At 33.4% G+C, this 22,652-nt stretch overlaps 2 protein-coding genes across 2 annotated transcripts in view; one reads left to right on the top strand and one right to left on the bottom strand.

Annotated features, from left to right (window-relative positions):
• Positions 1–459: 459 nt before the first annotated feature.
• On the bottom strand, positions 460–7,889 carry FPGT (fucose-1-phosphate guanylyltransferase). The gene is made up of 4 exons (XM_045802017.2): positions 7,743–7,889; positions 6,267–6,434; positions 4,978–5,070; positions 460–3,175 (listed from the first exon to the last, which is right to left on the bottom strand). Exons 1-4 carry the CDS (start codon positions 7,885–7,887, stop codon positions 1,752–1,754), a joined length of 1,830 nt encoding a protein of 609 aa, XP_045657973.2. The 5' UTR covers positions 7,888–7,889; the 3' UTR covers positions 460–1,751.
• A 93-nt stretch (positions 7,890–7,982) lies between these two features.
• Positions 7,983–22,652, top strand: part of LRRIQ3 (leucine rich repeats and IQ motif containing 3) — a 172,677-nt gene continuing 158,007 nt past the window's right edge. Inside the window, exon 1 of the mRNA XM_045802018.2 lies at positions 7,983–8,147. The gene's annotated coding sequence lies outside the window, so the exon portion shown is untranslated. The remainder of the gene's footprint in view (positions 8,148–22,652) is intronic.

Here is a 22,652-nt window from a genome sequence, read left to right as displayed (position 1 = left end):
TTTTTAGAAACCTCCCATTGACTTTGAATAGAAGCGAACTATCTTCTAGAGGTACGTGATTACAGTAAGGCAAAAATAAAACTGAATTATGCCAAATAGTAAAGCATCAGCATCAAAACTTAGAGAACAGATATCTGGTGTTGACAGTTTTGAGTCAATCCAGACAGTAGTGTGGTGGTGGCACTCTTAGGACATATAGCTTTACCAACACCTTTGATAGCACAGAAGATGGTACTGGTTTCAACAACTCCTGAGTTGAAAAGTGTTTCAGAAGAGTTCGATTCTGAATGAAAGAAAGCATTGTGTCATATTTTATTGATAGTGTTGTCTTTTTAGTGGAACATAAAATAATGGTAATTCTTAATAATTGTTAGCACTTAGGTGAAATAGTATTAAACATTTAATCAATGACAGACACATAACATCTTCTGAAAGCTCTTCAAGTAAATCAGTCAATGCTAAACAATAGCTATATCTTTATTTTTTTCCTTGGAAAGAAGCTTAAAAAGAAAAAAACCCAACAAAACAAAACACAGAAATAGCCTAAGTGAAGGTTACAGGCAAGCCACTTCTGGTTTACCAATTTTTTTATATGTTGTTAATATATAAATCAAAGTAGCACAGACTAGTTCTTATTTCAATTTATTCATATTAAAACATGAAACTGACAAATCATTTCTCTAATTATTATTAGACTTTGACATAAAGACATATCACATGTATGCTTACAGCAAAATAGGAACACGTAACTTGAGACTCTAGCCAATTTTTAATTTCTTGAAGCTGTTTATCATCTGTAAATTTTCTCATTTTCTATTCTTCTGGCTTCATCCTGCTGCCTCCCTTTGGTCAATTATTGCTTTTCAGTATCATCACCAGTACAAAGACAAAAAGTATGAAATAGAGAGTAAAATCAGTCCATCTGGTAATTTAATAGTTCCATTAAAGGGATTAATAAAAGGATGTATGTAATATCCAAAATGCACTTATAGGATTATCAAAGAATCCCTATTACTCCTACCATCTTCTCCACATAGATAAGTTTTGTGTATGTGTATGCTTTTGTATGGATGGAACTTTAGGGAAAAATCTTAAGATATAGAAATATATGTCCAAGTTTATGAGGTAAATCAACACATAAACACTTTTAGTTTCATTTTGGTAAGAGTAATAAATGAGACAGATTTTTATCATCCATTTCAGAGCTGTTTGTATCTAATTATTAGTTAATCACAGTATTTTAAGAATTGATTTTATCTGAATTTTGAGTGATGGATTTCTTTTCAAAAAGGTATTTCTAGAGTATTATGAAGTGCTCTGAAGACCCTGTAGTATGCCATTTTTATCAGTTCATCAGAATAGGACTACTATGCTCAAAGAGAGAACTGCCAATAAACACTTAGAATTGTACTGAAACCAAAGCCCAAAACGAAGATGGAAAAATTCCAATGATATGTTTAGAAAATTATTTAAAACTACTATAGAACTATATGAGCACCACAATGCTCCACAAATCCATCCTTCATAAAAAGAATTATATTAGTGCTAAACATAAAAAAATTCCTTTTCTGAAATTACAGCCTTGAAATATTCTTTCATCAAAACTGGATGATTTATATTTGTTATTAATATTATGCTACAGCAATTATGTTAATATAATTTTCATTGATTCACTTCAATGAAACAAAAGTCTACAGAAAACTCTTCTATTTGTAGTCTTGCTTAATCAAGAAAGGCAAGGTGAAGAATATTTAAGATGTCTCTAAATCAGACTGTTTTCTATTTAAAGTAATTTCTAGAAAAATTTGCTCCCTATAAGTTATCATATCTTCTACATCTTTGTAGACGAGCATTTCTTCAATGGACAACAGTGTATAGTTATTCAGGCTCAATGCTGATTTGTTCTGTATAGCATTTAACATTTTTAGGGATGTTGTAACTGAATCACTCAAAGAAGAACAAACTGGGAAAATACGAGCATTCCACAAACTCAAACATGTCTTGTTTCCAGAGAACAGTTCCTCTGTAACTTCCAGATTCCAAATATCCAAGCATGACAGGAAACAGACTCCAAAGAATTGAAGTGACTTTAAATCTGACAATGTTTTAGCATTCTTTTTCAAGTTGTCTTGCACTCCAAATGCCATAGTTGAATACTTTAAGTGTCCATTCATCTTCAAGCTTAAGGAACACAGAAAAGAATATGCAGGCAGAACAGCTGTTGTCATGATATGACAACCACTAATAATGCAGTTTTCCCCAACCGAAACATCAGGCCCCAATCGGGAATACTCCACAACTGAGCCAGCTGCCACAGAACATCTTGAATCCAGAACACTTTGAATGATACAGGATGTATTACCAGAGCATTCTGGTATTACAGGAAAGATGCTAAAAGCTATGGACTGTAAGCCAAGTTCTGACTTCAAACTGCTATCTGAAGTAAAATGAAACAAGTATTCTTCAGTTGTTCCAATGTGATAAAATCTGGAGTTATTAAGAACAACAACATTTAATGAGGTTCCTTTAAGAAGATGAAATATTCTCTGCCTCATGTCTATCAACTCTGCCTCTTCTTTAGTGACATTTGATGTGTTTCTGGTGTACTCCACAGTTGCTCCAGGTCCCAAAGCCTGCAGAAAGTCTCCATAGGCATCTATTTCACAGTTCAATGTGCCTATTTTCTCATAAAAATCAAGTAACTTTTTTGCTGATTTATGATCCATGTAAAATAAGCTGTCTGTGTAGACATACTCAGAGTCTAACTTAAGAGAGGGAGTGTCAGGTCTATATACAGCATCAAATTGATGCATCTTTTCTATGCTGGGTTTATGAAGGAAACGATGGCAACACCTGTATTCAAGGTCTCTATATTCTAAATCATTAAAAGGTTCTAAGACAAATACTCCATGTGTGGTACCAACAGTCAAACTAGAAGGATGAGCTAAAGCAGTAAAGCCAGGTTTGTCAAATCGAATAAACTCACATTCACCAATACTATAAAGTTCAATATCATCTGCACAAGTAACCAGAATACCAGGGTTCATATGTGAGGGGAAATCAATGTACATGGCTAGTTTTAATTCCAACATCTGATAAATGGGGTTACCGAAAGGTAACGCAGTGAAAATTTTGCCCAGAGCACTTGCATTTGGAAGGCGTTGGCTGTAACCACCTATATAAAATTAAACAAAATAACTGTTTTAAAATGTTTGTAAGACTCTAAGATTTTAAAAACCCAGGGGTATCAGTTACAACTCAAAATATCTCTAAAGATATTTAATATATAATACATTACTGTAATTCAGGAAAGAATAGTAAATTCCAGGTTACAAATTCAACAGCAATTTTCCTGTAGTGATTTGATATAATGCAATGTTAGATTAGGAAAGAATTCTATTATATTTTAGAGGCTGTGAATTGTTTTGAATCAATTGTACAACTAGTAAAAAGAACCATGGGCTAAAATATGATCTTATATCTGTATTTTAAACAATAAATTGAAATTGCAATAATGTTTAAACTCCTACATTAAGAATCCACTTCATAGAGGGGAAAAAAGTAACAAAACACTAATATACCAATTCCAAAATGTAATTATTAAGCAGTAATTTCCAGATGCAGTGTTCTTCCTCAAGTTATTACATACACTCAAAGGAAGTAAAGGTGCATTTGCTTAAAAGCATTTTAAAATTTATACTTGTTTTAAATTTAAACATGCTTTTTCCCTCTAAAATCAGTCTTATGACTTTCATTCCTTGAAAACCATGTTCTCTTAAGTACATTAGATAGCTTACATCATTTTTATATAACTAATTATACTGAGAAGCAGCATTAGATAGTAGAAAGAGTCAGAAAAACGTTTCTAACTCTGGTTCACCACTTTGTAGTTCTTTATCTTTGGATTTACTCCAAGTCAGCAAATGTAGAATAATACTTGCTTTAATAAAGCACCTGGCACACAGAATGCTGTTCAACAAATGAGGGCTAATACTTTCTACTTTCTTCCTTTCCCAAAGATTAGCCAATACTTAAGTTTAGCATTGTAAGAATTACCTTTTTCTAACTGGATTTTCTAATGTCTAACTTAGTTTTTACTAAATTGGTAATAATATTGGTTCTGGAATAAAGCTATGAAGTTGAATTTTTCTACTTTTTTAGAGTTAGTCTTAAAGTCAGAACTTGGATGCTTTACTTGATAACGTCTTTACAAAGAATCACTGCTCTGTATATAAATCCTAAGAAATAAAAAGTGCCTCTAAAGCCATGTAGATGAATGGTTCTAAAATACCTGTCCCTCAACTGGCACCAGTCCATAGTAACATTTTCACCAGCTCCAGTACATACAGAAAAATAAGAGGTTTTCATATAACCCAAATTTTCATACAACTAAGTTTACTGAATTAAGAAAACTATCCTTTATTCTGTGATTATTTCTTTCCCACTTTTCTGCTTTCAAATGTCCTCTTTTGTGTGTGATTTTCCCTCTTACATACTTTCTTGTCCCCTCCACGTTTTGTCACTACTCTTTTGTTTTTAAACTCCTTTAAGGGTTGTAGACTTTAGCCACCAATAATCCGATAAAAAAATGCATGGTAGAAGGTTTTGGCAAAAGTCTGGTAATCCCAGTGCTAAGCCAGCCTCTCCCCTACAATAATAATCCCTTTTAAAGCATTATCAAGAAATGTTCATATTTTGATAAGTTCTATCTTAGGAAAATAATTTTCTATATACATATTAAAAACAATATCCATGAAAAGTTGCTGATGTATGTGATTTTAAAGATACATTTGTGAAAAAACATGCTGCTACGACTTTAAAATATCAAGAAAAACATGAAATATTTGTTTTCAAAGCAGAGTAACTTCAAAGATAAAAATTTAAAAAAGGAGAAGAAAGTATTTGCAAGGTAGAAAAAAGTCCCTAAGTTATCAAAGGTAAAATGTAAATTAGTGAAAAGAAAATGTACAACTTTACCAGAATGAATTAATAGGATGGTAAAAGAATTCCATTTATCTCCATATAGCTTTTCCAAACATCGAAGGGCACAAAGTGTGGATCCTCCATTTCCTTAAAGAAGTTAAAAAACACAATTAATTTCATAGAAACCTATAGAAAATTTGTAACTATGGTAAAATTATGTGTTATAACTTTGAAGATAGGGCCTTTGGCTACAATTAACAAGGCACAGGGCAAAGGTATGGGCAAAAGAATCACACTAAATACACATTTCACAGCATTTAAATAAACACTTAGCAATGAAACCCAGAAATCAGCACTTGTTAATAAATGATAAGCATTATAATCTCCTGAAAATAGTAATAAAAATGAAGAAATGATAAATCAGGCAATCTGCAACATAAGAAATGTATAAGTATACACATTCATTTGGAATCACAAACTGAAAAACCCATTAAAATAATTCTCCCACATGACAAAACCAAATATTCGAGTTAGATTGCCTAAGAAGTTTCTTAGAACACGGTGTTCTAAAAAATTTCTTAAATATAACTACACTTACTAGTTACCTTGGCCAAATTATTTAACTCTCTGTGCCTCAGATTCTCATCTATATGATAGGAATCATAAAAGTACTGACTGCACCATAATGAGGATTAAAACACAGGTTAATTAGAACAATGCCAATGTCAGATATAGATACCCTGTATGGTATCAAGGGGATTCAGCTTTAAGTATCACATAGAAAATGGCCTCCAGAAAAACAGCATGTATTTTTATTTGCAAGGGAAGGCCAAAGGCAAAGTTGACTTAAACTGGGTTTTTAAAGAAAGTATCTATGATACTCAGGCCATGAGACTGCGCTCTTTTGCTTTCTGTCTTGTGGTTCCAAAGGCCAAGAGTCCGTGTGTGTGTGTGTGTGTGTGTGTGTGTGTGTGTGTATTTTTTTTCTGATTTGCAATCTTCAGGTTAAGTTTCTGAACTACGGAGTTGGGAGGGGACCTTAAAAGCCACACCCATAAAGTCCAAAAGAATATTCACCATCTAAGTAAATGTATTAAAATTAATAAAATTCTCTTTTAAATAGCATTCTGCAAGTTTTTCATGGTAAGTCACAATGTGTAAGAACAGTTGTTATGCCTTTTATCTTTCTTAAAAAATAGTAAATTTACATTAAATTCTTAAAGTTTGGTAAGACTATAGGTAGAAATATATAGAGCTCATAAACTGTGAGCCATAGGAAAACTTTACTTCAGTGATCATTATGCCCAGAACCTATGATTTAAATCTGACCATATAGAGAGTACCGATTTTGGCTCCAGCAGGATCAACAAAAACATGATATTGAACTCCAAGGGGTAGCTCCTTTTTTTTCAGCTTTTCTGACAGCTGTTGCTTATAAGCAAGTTCCTGTTTTTCATCAGCTGCTGTTATTGCAACAATGTCCCAGAATTCTCCAGCTGCCACAGGTTTGCCTATGTGGAAAAAGCAAGGAAATAAGCATCAGAAATCTCTGTTACAGGTTTACCTACCAGGAAAGAAAAAAAAAAAAGATAATCTTCATAAATCTGTCTTCTCAGAATTAGGGCATAATTAGTGGCTAGCCAGTATAACTCAAACTAGTTCTATTGAAGATTGTTCACAAAGTTTGCATTTTTTTCTCTTTTGGATTACTTTCTCCTTTTATGGTTTATAGTTCATTTATTTAAATATTCTGGAAGTTGTTACGTTTCCTAAGAGAAGTGCTTTTGCCCTGCTAAAATTTACCTCAATTCTTAACAAGAGACAAAAAGAATGAATCTCCAGCTGTGAATATCAATTTTCATATATCAGGAACACTTGGTGTTTGTTGTCTAAGTACAATTCAACTCAAAGTTCCATTCCTACAATGTTGCTGTTTATAAATTTAGGTACTTTATTTTTTATTACCTTAAGACAAGCCATGCAAGTTTACAAAGGCTTTGAAGTATGACCTAAATTCTGGATAACAGAAAAGTTCCCAACTCCCTGATGAACTCATTAAAAAAAAAAAAATGAATTTTTGGTAGACAGTTGGAAGCTCTTTATTGGTAAACAAGATGACTAAGGATTCTTATTAGTTAACAAACAGAATTTGTCAAAATCTAATAGTCCTGAACATTTTACTGTCTTCCAAGTACTATTTCCTGTATTTTTAATGCAGTAACTTCATCAAAAATATAACTAATTTTATTAGATAGTTGTACAAGGAATGACAAATGGCAGTCTTTAATTTTTTTTTCTTTGATACAAACTTCTCCTTTTAAATTTTAACCCATAATGTCCCCATTGTATTGTTTTGTTTTTTTACTCAGTATGCATTCACAGCATGGAACGAACTGGTGAAGTAGGTAAGGGGATTGTAGAAGGCTAAAAACAGATATGTATTAGTCAAAACACTGCTTTAGGTCATTTAGATTTATTGAAAATAACTTTCAATGAGCTAACCAAATGCACAACTTGGATTTATAGCTTCACTAGTCAGATTAAAACTTTTCTTTCTTCTTTCTTCTCTCTTATTTTGATATATACATGTTACTAGGAATAAAGTCAAAGAAATAAAGTAACAACATAACGTAAGGAAAGGACAGTGACAGAATAAAAAAAAAAATCAAGAGGAGTATTAGCTATGGCTGGGCCTGTGTTCTAAGCCCGAAGGTGAGAAGCAGATAGTAAGTGATAGTCCAGCAAATTTCCCGGTACTAAAGCACCCCTCCCTGTCCACTGCCGGGGATAGCGGAGAGCTGGGGTTCCCTCTTTGCTACCTCTCAGCTCTGAAAACCTCCGCAATTTTCGCTGGGTGGCTTCTCGCAGAGCTACGCCTACGAGGGCAACGGCAGCAGCCATAGCAACACCTTCCCGGAACCAGCAGAAGCCTTCCAAGTACCTGCGGCCGGGCACAGCACGCATGCGCCCCGCGCCCCCCCAATGTAACCCGATCCTGGATCCGGTTTCGCCTTCGTCCCGCCCCCTACGTGCGTCACTCACGTAACCACGCCCCCGAAGCTCTGGAGTGCCCGGAGAAAGCCTTGCGAGACTGAGTCCCGAGTCTAGGCTTGTTTCCTTAGCAACCGTCTCCGGAGCAGATGAACACCTAGCGATTTGTCGGACTGTGCCGGGTCTGGGCCTCTTGTTCTCAACTCATAAGGCCTTGCAGCCCAGTTGACCCGGTGAGTGGTTCGGGTTGGGAGATAAAATTGTTAGAACTGACCCGCTTAGAAGACGAAACTACAATTTAGCTTCCAGCTTTCTCTCGAAAGGTGGTTCGTCCTTTCTAACTCGCGGCTTATTTCAGCCAGGAGCAGTTCCCAGAGACCTTCTGACAATTAATTCCTCCTCCAGGGCCTTCATCTGAAGACATTTGCTCAAAGCCCAGGTCCAGATATACAGTCTGAACATTCAAAATCTGTATTCTTTTCAGGAACTTTAGGTTTGTGGCTTCTTTGCCCTTGCAGTTTTTAGTGAGCCTCTCCACCCCTCAGTTTTGAGTTCACTTCATAGCTTTAGTAAATTTATATAATTTAATCTACGACCAGTCCCTTAACATTTGTGGTATTTGGTTTATTCACTGGCATTCTTTTGTATATGCAGACTAATCAAGAACTTTAAATAACATTACTGGGAATAAATCAGACCTATTAGATGTATTTTTGGTAGATACCTATAAGTATTTCTCTTGTAAAGCATAAGTTCATAATGAGTTTTACAAATTAATCTGTTCATCTTTACCTGTAAGAAAGTTATGAATCAGAATAATGACTTAGCGAAGGTCTTATAGTCAGTAGTGGAGAAGATTTAAGCACTATTTTTCAATCCCAAACCCAGAAATCATCTACCACACCATGCATTTTGGTTTATTTTAGAAACCCGTCTTTATTAAACTCTTCATCAGTGCCATAGGCAGGCATTCAGGGCTCTACAAATTCTTGCCATGAACTTAACTTAGGTTTTTTTGTTTTTTCTTTTCCCTAAAGACTTGGCTTTCCATTTAATTCTGTACTTTAAGAGAAATCATTTGGGTAAAAGGGAGATTACTCTTTCATAGTTTTATCATTTAGAAGTTTTTTTGTTAATAAAAACAAAACATTAAGAACTTTTAGAAAATATGGAACGCTTGAGTGAGGTAGAGCAAAAGGCAGTGAGCAGTACAGATCAGAGAGGTGACAGAAGCCTAAAGAAAGGATATTGGTATTTTGTCCCGAGTGAAACAAAGCCATTGCAGTTTTTATGTGACTTACCTTGAAAAGATCACTTAGAAATGTGAAAATAGACTGTAGTGGAGGGTGGAGCAAGGATAGAGTTGGTGGAGATTTTGCCATGATAGTAACAGTGGGGATGCTGAGAAATTGGCTAGATTCTGGACATATTTTTGAAGGCACAAACAATACAATTTGCTAATGGTATGGTTATGGAATGTTAGAGAATGAGAGAAGTCAAGATTGACCACCTGAAGGATAGAATGGCCATCAATTGAGATGGGAAAGGCTATGGATGGGGAATGTTGGTGGGGTAGTAGAGAGAGTCCAGAATTTGGTTTTGGACATGTGGAATATACACATGTGTGTGTATGCAGTACATACGTAATGAAGTTTGTGTATGTGTATGTGTCTGTAGGCATCATGCATATGAGTCCGGAGTTCATGAGAGAGGTCTGGGTTAGAGAGATAACTTTAGGAATCCTCAACATACAGATGGAGTTATTTTAATTTTATTTTACTTTATTTTTTTTAAGTTTTTATTTTAATTCCAGTTGGTTATCATATAGTGTAATATTAGATTCTGGTGTAGAGTATAGTGATTCAACACTTCGTGGAGTACCCGGTGCTCATTACAGCAAGTGCCCTCCTTAATCCCCATCACCTGTTTAGCCCAACCCCTCACCCACCTCCCCTCTGATAATCATCAGTGTGCTTCATATAGTTAAAAGTCATCTTCTTGGTTTGCCTCTCTGCCCCCCCCACAATTTGCTCATTTGTTTTGTTTCTTAAATTCTACATATGAGTGAAGTCATATGATATTTGTCTTTCTCTGACTGACTGATTTCGCTTAGTATTATACTCTAGCTCTATTCATTCCATTTCATTATTTTTTTATGACTGAGTAATCAGTGCAAAGGTATGTGCCTACCATCCTGCACTTCAGAGACCTCTCCAGAGATTTAACTCTAGGTTTAGAGTTATGGCTAGGGATTAGATGGAGTTAATTTAATTTAATTTAATTTTTTTGGTTTTTATTTATTTATTTGACAGAAAGAGAGGCAGTGAGAGAGGGAACACAAGCAGGGGGAGTGGGAGAGGGAGAAGCAGGCTTCCCGCTGAGCAGGGAGCCCGATGCGGAGCTCGATCCCAGAAAGCTGGGATCATGACCGGAGCCGAAGGCAGACGCTTAACGATGAGCCACCCAGGCGCCCCAGATGGAGTTAATTTTAAACTACAGAACTAGATGAGGTCCTAGGTGAAGAAAGGTTAATAAAGCTTATGAGCTCAAGAATTGTGGGTAATAACAAAGTTTACAATGAGAAAGTGACCAAGTAACATTTTGGATAGTGTTAAGAACTGTAAAGGGTGATGTCATAAACTCTATTATATAGAGTATTAAGTATAGCATTTCTCGGACCTGAAAAGGATGGCCATAGAAATTGATATGATTTTTTTGACATGATCATTCATATAAAATGTGCTAGAAGTAAATATACTACATTATCAGCTATGGTTTTTGTTCTTCTTACCTCTTTTCTGTTTTTCTCAAATGTTCATTAAAATTAATTTTTAAGTAAAAATAAAAAAATATTGAATACTATATGAGTGGAAGTAAATTTCCTTGGAAGTTGATTGTAGGGGGCAAAAAGTCTAGGAATTTAAGTTTATGTTTAATATAATCAAACAGTGTGATGTGGTTGCTAAATAGTCACAAGCTACAGTAACCAAAATATGCCAACACAGCTGAGTAAAATCATTAATTCTGTATAAGTAAAACATGATGGAAATGGTGTATTTAACCATGGATTCCACATTTCAAAAGGAACATCAGACAAACTGAAGTATAATAAGTTGAAAATGATATTCTGTAGAGGCATTTGAGCTTTTTCTCTATCGGAGAAGAGTAGACAGTATCCGAAGAAGTACCATGAAGAAGAGTGAGATAGATTTTTAAAAGAACTTTACTGAGGCATAATTTATATACCATTAACTTAACCTGTTGTAAGTGAACAGTTTAATGATTTTTAGTAAGTTTACTGAGTTCAGCCACCACCCCAATAAGATGCCTGTGCTTGTTTATAGTTAATGACAGCTTGCTTTTATTACTATAGAGATATAAACATGACTGTTGTGTGGAAGTTGTGGAGAAGCATATTAAATTTGTTTCCAAACATTTTTTTTCCTTCTTTACAAGAAGACACTGAAGCCAAGTGAGGAGGGTGCTAGATTATGAGCTGTGATGCTCACGGTGCATGGCTTGATCAGTTCATGCTAGGGCTCTGATCTTTCCCGTTTCTTGTGTTTCATCTCTCTGTTCAACTCCTGTTCCTCCTCCTCCTTTTTCTGACATGTAGTGTAAGCAAAAACATCTTTTTATTGTTCCCTTCATTTGAATTTATTTATTCAGCTAGCTTGTTCTCAACTTATTTCTTTAGTATTTTTCCCCCCTTGTTGAAGGAACCCTCACCCTTCTCACCCTTCTGGAGAGAAGGACAACTTTTTCCCCCTAACTTGTATTTGATGTCCTCCCTTAGTATTTTTTTAAGACCGTAGTTTATGGTCACAGCAAAAGAGAAGAAGGTACAGAGATTTTCAGTATATCCCCACAATATCCACATGTGCATAGCCTACCCCATCATCAATATCTCCTGCCAAAATTGTACACTTGTTATGGTTGATGAACCTACATTGACATAGTTTACCTTACATTTCATTCTTGGTGTTGTATATTCAATGGGTTTGAACAAAGTAAGATGACATGTATCCTTCATTATAATATTCAGAATTTCACGCCTAAAAATTTTCTGTGTTCTGCCTGTTCATTCACCCCATGAACTCTACAACCACTGATCTTTTTACTATCTTCACGCTTCTGCTTTCTCCATTATGTCCTATAGTTGTAATCCTTCACTACGTAGCCTTTTCAGATTGGTCTCTTTCACTTAGTAATATGCATTTAAAGTACACCATGTCTTTTCATGGCAACCGATTTCTTTCTAGTGCTAATAGTCCATTGTCTGGATGTGCCACACTTTATCTATTCACCTACTGAAGGACATCTTGGTTGCTCCCAAATTTTGACAATTTTGAGTAAAGTTGTTATGAACATCCATGTGCAGGTGTTCTGTGGAAATAAGTTTTCAACTCTTTTGGATAAATACCAAGGAGTACAATTACTGGATCTTATGATAAGGGCATATTTAGTTTTATAAGATACAGCCAAACCATCTTCCAAACTTACTGTACTATTATGCATTCCTACTAGCGATGAATGATAGTTTCTGTTGCTCCACGTTCTTGCCAGAAGTTGGTAATGTCCATGTTCAGGATTTTGGTCATTCTGTTAGGGGTTGTTTTAATATGCCATCTGTATATCTTCTTTGGTGAAGTGTCTGTTAAAGTCTTTGGCCCATTTTTTAATATGGTGGTTCATTTCCATATTGTTTAGTTTTAAGTGTTCTTTGTGTATTTTGGATAAAAGTCCTTTTTCAGATGTGTCTTTTGTAAATACTTTCTCCGAGTCTGTGGCTTGTTTTCTCATTCATTTGACATTACTTTTGCAAATTATATGTCTTTAATTTTAATGAAGTATAGTTTATAAAATATTTCTTTCATGGATTATGATTTTTTATTATTATACTTAAGGTCATCTAGATTTTCTTCTAGGTTATCTTCTAGGAATCTTAAAGTTTTGTGTTTTACATTTGGATCATAGATCCACTTTGAATTAATTTTTCTGAAGGTGTAAATTCTGCATCTGGATTCTTTTTTTTTTTTTCTTGCATGTGGATATCCAATTGTTTTAGCACCATTTGTTGAAAGTCTATCTTAGCTCCATTGTGTTACCTTTGCTTCTTTGTCAAAGATCGGTTGACTGTATTTCTATTTCTGGACTCTAATCTGTTCCATTGATCTGTTGTTTCAACAATACTACACTATTTTGACAGCTATAGCTTTATATTAAGTTTTAAAGTATGATTGTGTCATTCCTCCAACTTCGTTCTTCTTCAGTAGTGTGTTAGATATTGTGCAGTTTGGCTCTTTGTATAAACTTTAAAATAGTTTGTTGATATTGATAAAATAATTTTCTGAGATTTTGAATGGGATTGCACTGAATTTATAGATCAAGTTGGGGGGAATGGACATCTTGATATTAAGTCTTCCTACCTATCAATGCACACGAAGTCTCTCTCCATTTATTTAGTTCTTTGATTTTGCTCATCAGCAGTTTGTTGTTTTCCTTCTATAGATCTTGTACATATTTTTCTACATTTATACCTCAATATTTCATTTTTGGGGGTGTTGATGTAAACAGTATTGTGTTTTTAGCTTGTTCATTGCTGGTATATAGGAAAATGATTGGCTTTTGTGTATGAACCTTGTATCTGCAACCTGTTATAATCACTTACTCATTCCAGGGTTTAGTGGGGTTTTTGTTTGGTTGGTTTTGTTTTGTTCTGTTTTCTTTTGGATATTCTTTTTTTTACAATATTTTATTTATTTATTTGAGAGAGAGAAAGTGCAGGAGAGAGCAAGTACGAGTGGGGGTTAGGGACAGAAGGAGAGGGAGAAGCAGACTCCACTGAGCGGGGAGCTGGGCTTAATGCTAGGACCCTGAGATCATGGCCTGAGCTTAAGGCAGATGCTTAGCCGACTGAGCCACCCAGGCACCCCCTTTGGGATTTTCTATGTAGATGATCATGTCATCTGTGAACAAACAGTTTTATTTCCTCTTTCCCAATCTGTGTGTGTGTGTGTGTGTATAATTTATTTCCTTGCCCTGTCTTGTGTGTGTGTGTGTGTGTGTGTGTGTGTGTATAATTTATTTCCTTGCCCTGTCTTATTGAAATAGCTACAACTTTCAATAGGATGTTAAAAAGCAGTGATGAGTTGGGACATCCTTGCCTTGGACCTTATCTTAGTGGGGAAGCTTCTAATTTCTTACCATTAAGTATGATGTTAGCTACAGAATTTTTATAGCTATTTTTATCAAGTTGAGGAAGTTCTCTATTCCTAGATTACTGGGAATTTTTGTCATGAACAAGGTTGGATTTGATCAAATTGTTTTTCTCTATCTATTGAAATGATCATGTGATTTTTCTTTTTTTCACCTGGTAATGTGATGGATTATACTAATTGATTTTTGAATGTTGAATCAGACTTGCGTACCTGGGGAAAATCCCACTTGGTAGATTCTTTGTATACATTGTTGGATTCAATTTACTAAATTTTTTTTTCAGGAGTTTTACATCTGTTTTCAGGAGAAATGTTGGTTTGTTCTTTTCCATTCTTGTGATGTCTTTGGCCATAATATTAGGATAATGCTGGCTTCATAGAAATAGTTAGGTTTTGTTTCTATCCTCTGAAAGGGATTGTAGGGAATTGGTCTAATTTCTTCCTTAAGTTTTGGTAGCATTCTTCAGTGAACCATATGGGTCTGATGCTTTCTATTTTGAAAGGTTATTAGTTATTGATTCAATTTCTTTCATAAATATCTGCCTATTCAGATTGTCTATTTGTTCTTGTGTGAATCTTCGCAGATTGTGTCTTTCAAGGAATTAGTCCATTTCATCTAGGATATCAAACTTTTGTACGTGGAACTGTTCATAGTGTTTCTTTATTATATTTCTAATGTCCATGGGATCTGTAGTATTGTCCTCTCTTTAATTTCTGATATTAATAATTTGTATCCTCTCTCACTTTTTTCTTTGCCTGGCTAGAGGCTTATCAATATTGATCTTTCCAAAGAACCAGATTTTGGTTTTGTGGATTTTCTCTGTTGATTTTCTGCTTTCAATTTCATTGATTTCTCCTGTAATTTTTATTATTTCTTTACTTATGCCTACTTTGGATTTGATTTGCTCTTTTTTTTTTTTCTAGTTTCTTAAGGCGGAAGTTTAGATTATTGCTTTTAGATTTTTCTTCTTTCATGATACGTGCATTGATTGCTCTAAATTTCCCTCTAAGCACTGTTTTGCTATATCCCACAAATTTTGATATGTTGTATTTTTATTTTCATTTAGTTTAAAATATTTTTAAATTTTTCTTGAGTCTTTGGCCCATGTGTTACTTAGAAATGTGTTGTTTATCTCCACATATTTGGGGGTATTCCAACTATCTTTCTGTTATTGATGTGTAGTTTAATTCCATTGTGATCTGGGGCAGACATTGTATAATTTCTGTTCTTTTAAATTTGTTAAGTTGTATTTTAGGCCCAAAATGTAGCCTGTCTTGGTAAATGTTTATGTGAGATTTTGATGAATATACATTCAGGGGTTGTTGGATGAAGTAGTCTGTAGATGTCAATTCTATCCTGTTGGTTGATGGAGTTGTGTTTAACTATGTTCTTACTGATTTTCTGTTGATAGATCTGTTCATTTTCTGATAGTGGAGTTGAAGTCTCCAACTGTGATACTGGATTCATCTGTTTCTTGCAGTTCTATCAGTTTTGCTTCACCTTTGTTAGGTGCATAAACTTTGTCAGTTGCTATGTTTTTTGGAGAAATGACTATTATTATTTTGTAATGCCATTCTTTTTTTTTTCTTTTTTTTTTTTTAAAGATTGTATTTATTTATTTGACACAGAGAGAGAGCGGGCACAAGCGGGGAGTGGGATAGGGAGAAGTAGGCTCCCCGATGAGCAGGGAGCCTGATGTGGGGCTTGATTCTAGGACGTTGGGACCATGACCTTAGCTGAAAGCAGACTCAACCTACTGAGCCACCCAGGAGCCGCTGTAATGCCATTCTTTATCCTGATAAGTTCTCTTGCTTTGAAGACTGCTCAGTTTAAAGTTAATATAGCTACTACTGCTTTCTTTTGATTGATGTCTGCATGATATAGCTTTCTCTATCATTTTATATGTCTTTACCTTTAAAGTGGGTTTCTTGAGGACAACATGTATTGGGTCTTTTTTTTTTTAATCTCATCTGATAATCTCTCTTAATTGGTTCATTTGGATCTTTGACATTCATAATGGTTGATATATTTGGATTAATATTTGCAATATCCCTTCTTATTTTCTATTTGTTGCCATTTTTCTTTGTTTTTGTCTTCTGTCCTTCACTCTTTTTATGGCTTTTGTAGTTTTAAATAAGCATTGTATATGATTCCATTTTCTTTTCTTTCGTAGCATATTGGTTATAGTTCTTATTTTACCATTTTTAGTGGTTGCTCTAAAGTTTGCAATCCACATTTATAATTAGTTCAGTTCCATTTTCAAATAACAGTCTACCCTTCCCAGGTAGTGTAAGTACCTTATAATTAGAAAATAAACCTAATTCTTTTCTTCTGTCTCTTACATATTTGCTGCATTAATTTCACTTATATATAAACATTCATGTATGTATGACATATGCCTAAACTTAGATAGATGCATATATCATTTGCTACTAATATTTTGACTAAATTTTATGTGTTAGATCATTAAGAATAAGAAAGGATTTTTATTTTATGTACACTATTTCTTTCCCAGTGTTCTTGCTTGCTTTCTATGATCTGAGTTTTTGAACTATATTATATTCCTTTTCTCTAAATAACTTCTTTTAACATTTCTTGTAAGGTAGGTCTACTGGCAACAAATTTCCTCAGTGTTTGTCTATGAAAGTGTTCCTCCTTCATTTTGAAAGATAATTTCACAGGGTGCAGAATTCTAGATTGATGGCTTTTCTTTTTTCTCTCAGTACTTTAAATATTTTATTCCATTCTTTTCTTGCTTATATGATTTCTTAAGAGGTGTTGATTTCTATGCAGATGTTTTCCTAGATTTTTTAAAATTAGTTTGTGTTGTTTTATATCCATCTTCTGGCTCATCACCCTTTAGATTTTTCAAGCTTATAGTTTTATACTACAAGCATGGAATAAAAATAAAAGTTGAAAACTGGTGTTTTCACAAAAGCTTTTTAAAATTTTTTGGACAGAAATATATAGCCTTCTAAATTTTAGAAAGCAAATACATGTAAAGGATAGAAATTAAGATGTCTTGATTACAAGTGCATCTTTGATTCATTGTTCCAAATGACTTTTTATGTTATTTGAAACATGTGGAATATACCACCAAAATGTAATGTTTTAAGGAATCATTTTTTTATATAAACTTACAAACCAACTAGATTCCATTTTCATTTGTCGGGAGATATATAATATTCTAATTGTTCTAGAACTCCTCTCCTTTATTTTTAAAGTACATTTTGTGTGTGATGTAAAATCATGGAAGTCTTCATCAAAACAGTATTGACTTAATGAATTATTTGGCCAAATAAAAAGTATTTCTTAAAAAATAATTGCTGTGTTTATGATGCACTTAAATATTATTACAGACATTCTAAACTAAAAATAGTTTGCAACCACAATAGATGTAAAATATTACTAGTTATATTTCATATAGTTAGATTTTTGAAAAAATCTTTATTTTTCCACTTTTTTCATGATTTTATTTCATTTGCAGAATCTTAGCAAAGTTTGTGGTAATTCTGGAGTCTAGTGTCCAGAATTCAACTTAATAATGTCATAACTAATGCTTACAAAATAAGTTACTATAACATAGATCACCAAACCGAATATTATATTTTAATATACTCTTTACTTAAAATAATAATGTATTTGTATACCTATCATCTAAATTTCCAGGGACTGAGTGTGATGCCCAGAGGTCAATGCCACAGTCAGCAAAACATTTTTTTTTTGAAAATTTCTTTAAAAGATTTGTTAAATATCCATTTGAAAAGTAAATAAACATACAGAATAAGAGTTTTTACTTTCCAGTGTTTAATTTAGATATTCATTAATTATAACCTCATGCATTTACTCTTCATATGTTTGCCACCATTTTTTTAAATGAAAAAATTGGGAATAAAGGTGAGACTTATAGTTGATGTACATTATAGTTTATAAAGACATGGTTTTCACAGTGTGATTTAAAATGCATGATAATTTTAAAATTAGTACTTTAGTCAATACAAACTAGGTTAACTGACAATGATACTGATTTCTTTTTAACAACAGGACTTCTTTGAAATTGTACAAGCATGGAATAGGAGTCCTGAGGCTTTATGTAATGTGTTGCTATTCTTAAATTTGCCTTGTGAACATTATATTATTATTTGAACTTGATGATATACACATTTATATGTGCATTTTACAAAGTAATTGTAAAATTATCAAAAATCTAAAAGGAACAAAAGTGCCTGGATTCCTCTTTAATTGTCGTATTTAAAATTGGCAGTACTTAGTACACAGGCTTTTAAGTAGGTATAAGAGGAGTTCTCAATTGCAGTGGTTTTCAGCTTGGTGGGTAGTATAATCATCTGGCCCCAAAGCTGCAGAGATAAGATTTAAGATGTAGACTAATGGGGCCTGAGAATTTGTGTTATTCTAGTTATACTGATGTGCAATAAAGAATAAGAAATAAAATTAAATGTTGCATGAGAATCCTTACTTCTTTAAACTGATTGGGTTATGTGACAGACTCTTTAATTGAATAGTTCGAATAACTGAAAAAAAGCTTATATTTGAATGTAGACTGCTAGTTCTTAAAAAAGTGGAAATATAGTGTACTACATTTAATCTTATAATTTACTAACTACATATTAATCTTTCCTTTAGATAGCAATAACTTGATCTCATCGAATAGTGTTCTACCCTAGAATGTTTTTTAATATTAAGGTTGTTTATACATTGGCAAATAAATACTATCAATGGAGATGAATATTGATGTAACAGAGAACACAAATACAAATGATCCTATTATATGAGAAAGATTGATTTTAAGATTATTGCAGAATTCATATCACCAACTAAAAAATCAGTTGACAATGGCTTAAAAATTAAACTGTATGAAACAGATCAGTTAATAGGAACCAAAAATGTTTGCAGGCATCTGGGATGAGATTCAGTATTTAAGCATTTCATTAACTCTGAATAACCTAGCAGATAAGGAAGAAATATACATTGTAGGAACCACAGAGTGTTTGGAGACACTTTTTTCCCCTCTCACTTAAGACTTGAAAAAACAAGTAAAGAGTTGTTTTTCATTGTAAAAGACCGTTCATATGATCTGGTTAAAGTTAACATTTATAGAATTTCTAGGTATTTATAGAGAGTTATGGGATGAGGTAATAACAAAATGCTCCCATCCCCAAATATTTGAGAATATAATCAAGTATTATAATATTTTTTATAAATGTACTTACTGAAAATATATTTATTACTGATTTATTTTTCTTCTGCTTACTTTGCATTTAATTTGCTCTTCTTGATTTAGTTTCCCAAGGTGGAAACTTAAATTATTGACTTTGTATCTTCTTTTCTAATATGTGAATTCAATGCTGTAGATTACTGTCTAAGCCCTGATTTCACTGCAACCCACAAATTTTGATAAGGTGCATTTTCATTTAGCTCAAAATATTTTTGAATTTATTTTGAGCCATATGTTATTTAGAAATACATTGTTTAATCTCCATGTATTTTGATATTTTCCAGCTATCTTTCTTTTATTGTTATCTAGTTTCATTCCACTGTGTTCTGAAACAGACATTGTATGCTTTCTGTTCTTTTAAATTTGTTAAGCTATGTTTTATGGCCAAGATTACGTTCTATCTTGGCAAATATTCCATGTAAACTTGAGAAGAAGGTATAATCTTCTGTTGTTGGATAAAGTAGTAGATTGTGTCAGTTATCCAGTTGACCAATGGTATTGTGGACTTCAACTGTGTCCTTACTGATTTTCTGCCTGTTGAATCTATTTATTTCTGACAGAGGGATGTTGAAGTTTCCGAATCTAATAGTGGATTCATTGGTGTCTCCTTTTCATTTCTCTCAGTTTTGTCTCAGGTGCTAATGCTGTTTTTAGGCACATGCACAATAAGGATTGTTATGTCTTCTTGTAGAATTGTCCTTTTATCATTTGTATTACCCCACCTTATGCCTGATAATTTTCCTTGCTCTGAAATCTGCTCTGTCTGAACTATTAAAGCTTTTAGCTTTCTTTTGATTAGTGTTAGCATGGTATACCTTTCTCCATTACTTAACTTTTTATTTTTTACCTTTTTTAATGTGTGCCACAGAAGAATGAATATTTTTAATTGAAAATTAATTAACATACCATAAAACTCACCCCTTTAAACTGTACAATTCAGTGAAAATATTCCTTTTTTTTTAGTGAAAAATATTTCTAAACAAAAACAATGACTTGGTTATTTATCAACAACTTTTCCTGTGGTTAACTATTCTACAGTATCAGTTTTAATGCTTTCATAGTATTCCATTGACTGTATAAAATAGTTTATTTAGTTAATTATACCATTTAAGACATTAAGGATTTTTTGGTATTAAATGAATATCTATATATACTATCTTTTTTTTCATATCCATCATTTTTATTATACTTTTCAATTGGGGTGTAATTGACACATAATATATTTGTTCCAGCTATACAGCATAATGATTAGTATTTGTATATATTGTGAAATGATCAGCACAGTTAGTTAACATCCTTCATCATGTGTAGTTACAAAAATTTTTTTTCATGTGATGAGAACTTTTAAGATGTACTCTCTAGGAACTCTCAAATATGCAATACGATGTTATTAACCAAAGTCATCAGGCTGTGCATTACCTCCTCTTGACCTATTTATTTTATAACTGAAAATTTGTACCATTTGACCTCTTGTCCAATTTTGCCAACCCCTACCCCTGCCTCTGTACCACCAGTCTGTTTGTATATATGAGTTTGATTTTTTGTTTTTGTCTTCAAATGCTACATATGAATGAGATCATCCAGCACTTGTTTTTCTTTGTCTGATTTATTTCACTTGGTATAATGCGATCAGGGTCCATCTATGTTGTTGCAAATAGCAGGATTTCATTCTTTCTTATGGCTGAATAATACTCCATTTTATGTATATGCCGCATTTTCTTTATCCGTTTATCTGTCTGTGGACACTTAGGCTGCTTACATGTCTTGGCTATAGTAAGTGATGCTAGAATGAAAGTGGGGGGGTACATATATCTTTTTGAGTCAGTGTTTTCCTTGTCTTCAGATAAATATTGAGAAGTAGAATTGTTGGATCATATGGTAGTTGCATTTTTATTTTTTTTGAGGAATCTCCATACCGTTTTCCGCAGTAATCGTACCAATTTTCATTCCCATTAGCAGCGCATAAGGGTTCCCTTTTCTCCACATCCTTGCAAACACTTGTTATTTCTTGTCCTTTGGATAATGGCCATTCTAGCAGGTGTGAAGTGATATCTCATTGTGGTTTTGATTTGTATTTCCCTGAGGATTATTGATGGTGATCATCTCTTCGTGTACCATGTTGGCCATCTGGATGTTTTCTTTAGGAAATGTCTATTCAGATCCACTGCCCATTTTTAATTGGATTTTATTTTGGTATTGAGTTGTATGAGTTCTGTATATATTTTGGATATTATCCCCTTATTACGTATATGATTTGTATACATTTTCTTCCATTCAGTAGCTTGCCTTTTCATTTTTTTGATGGTTTCCTTTGCTGTGCAGAAGCTTCTTAGTTTGATGTATTTTTGCGTGATGTATTTTTTGCTTTTGTGTCCTTTGCTTTTTGTGTCAAAACCAAAAATCACCACCAAGGCTATTGTGAAGAAGTGTACTGCCTATGTTTTCTTTTTGGAGTTTTAGGTTTTAAGTTCAAGTCTTTATTTCGAGTTAATTTTTGTGTATGGTATAAGATAGTGGTCTAGTTTTATTCTTTTGCATGTTGCTGTTCCAGTTTTCCTGACAACATTTATTGAGGAAACTCTTCTTTCCTCATTGTATATTCTTGGCTGTTATGTTATAAATCAATTGACCATCTATGTGTGGGTTTATTTCTGGTCTCTCTATTCCGTTGCATTTAACTATATATTTTTTTAATGCCAATACCATACTGTTTTGATTACTATAGCTTTGTAATGCAGTTTGAAATTAAGGAGCATAATGCCTCCACCTTTGTTCTTTTTCAAGACTGCTTTGGCTAGTTAGGCTTTTTTGTGGTTTTATATGAATTTAGGATTGTTTGTTATATTTCTGTAAAAAATGCCATTGAAAATTAGCTAGAAATTGTGCTGCATATGTAGATTGCTTTGGGTAGTATGGTCATTTAACAATGTTAATTCTTCCAGTTCATGAGCATGAAATAGCTTTCCATTTATTTGTTTCTTTTTCAGTTTAATTAATTAATTTAAGCGTATGGGTCTTTTCCTTCCATTGCTAAATTTATTCCTAGGTATTCTTTTCTTTTTGATGCTATTTTAAATAGGATTGTTTTATTAAATTCTCTTTCTGATAGTTGATTATTTTCGTTGCTTTTGTTTCCTGCAGCTCTACTGAATTCCCTTATTCACAGTTTTTTGGTGGAGTCTCCAGGGTTTTCTGTGAATAATATGTTATCTGCAAGTAGTGACAAATTTACTTCTTCTTTCCAATTTGGATGTTTTTTATTTCTTTCTTGCCTAATTACTCT

This window comes from Ursus americanus, chromosome 12 (assembly GCF_024610735.1).
Source record: "Ursus americanus isolate L20-20 chromosome 12, mUrsAme1.1.p, whole genome shotgun sequence".
Taxonomy (NCBI): Eukaryota; Metazoa; Chordata; class Mammalia; order Carnivora; family Ursidae; genus Ursus; species Ursus americanus.
This window is presented reverse-complemented; position numbering and strand designations above follow the sequence as displayed.

Bases quoted from the DNA above. Each gene is read 5' to 3' on its own strand.
- FPGT (XM_045802017.2), bottom strand. From the start codon at position 7,887: ATGCGTGCTGTGCCCGGCCGCAGGTACTTGGAAGGCTTCTGCTGGTTC. The intron at 6,435-7,742 runs GTAGCAAAGAGG...TTTTCCACATAG, and splicing joins GAGGTTTTCAGAGCTGAGAG to GCAAACCTGTGGCAGCTGGA. The intron at 5,071-6,266 runs GTACTCTCTATA...AACTTCTTTAAG, and splicing joins TCCTGCTGGAGCCAAAATCG to GAAATGGAGGATCCACACTT.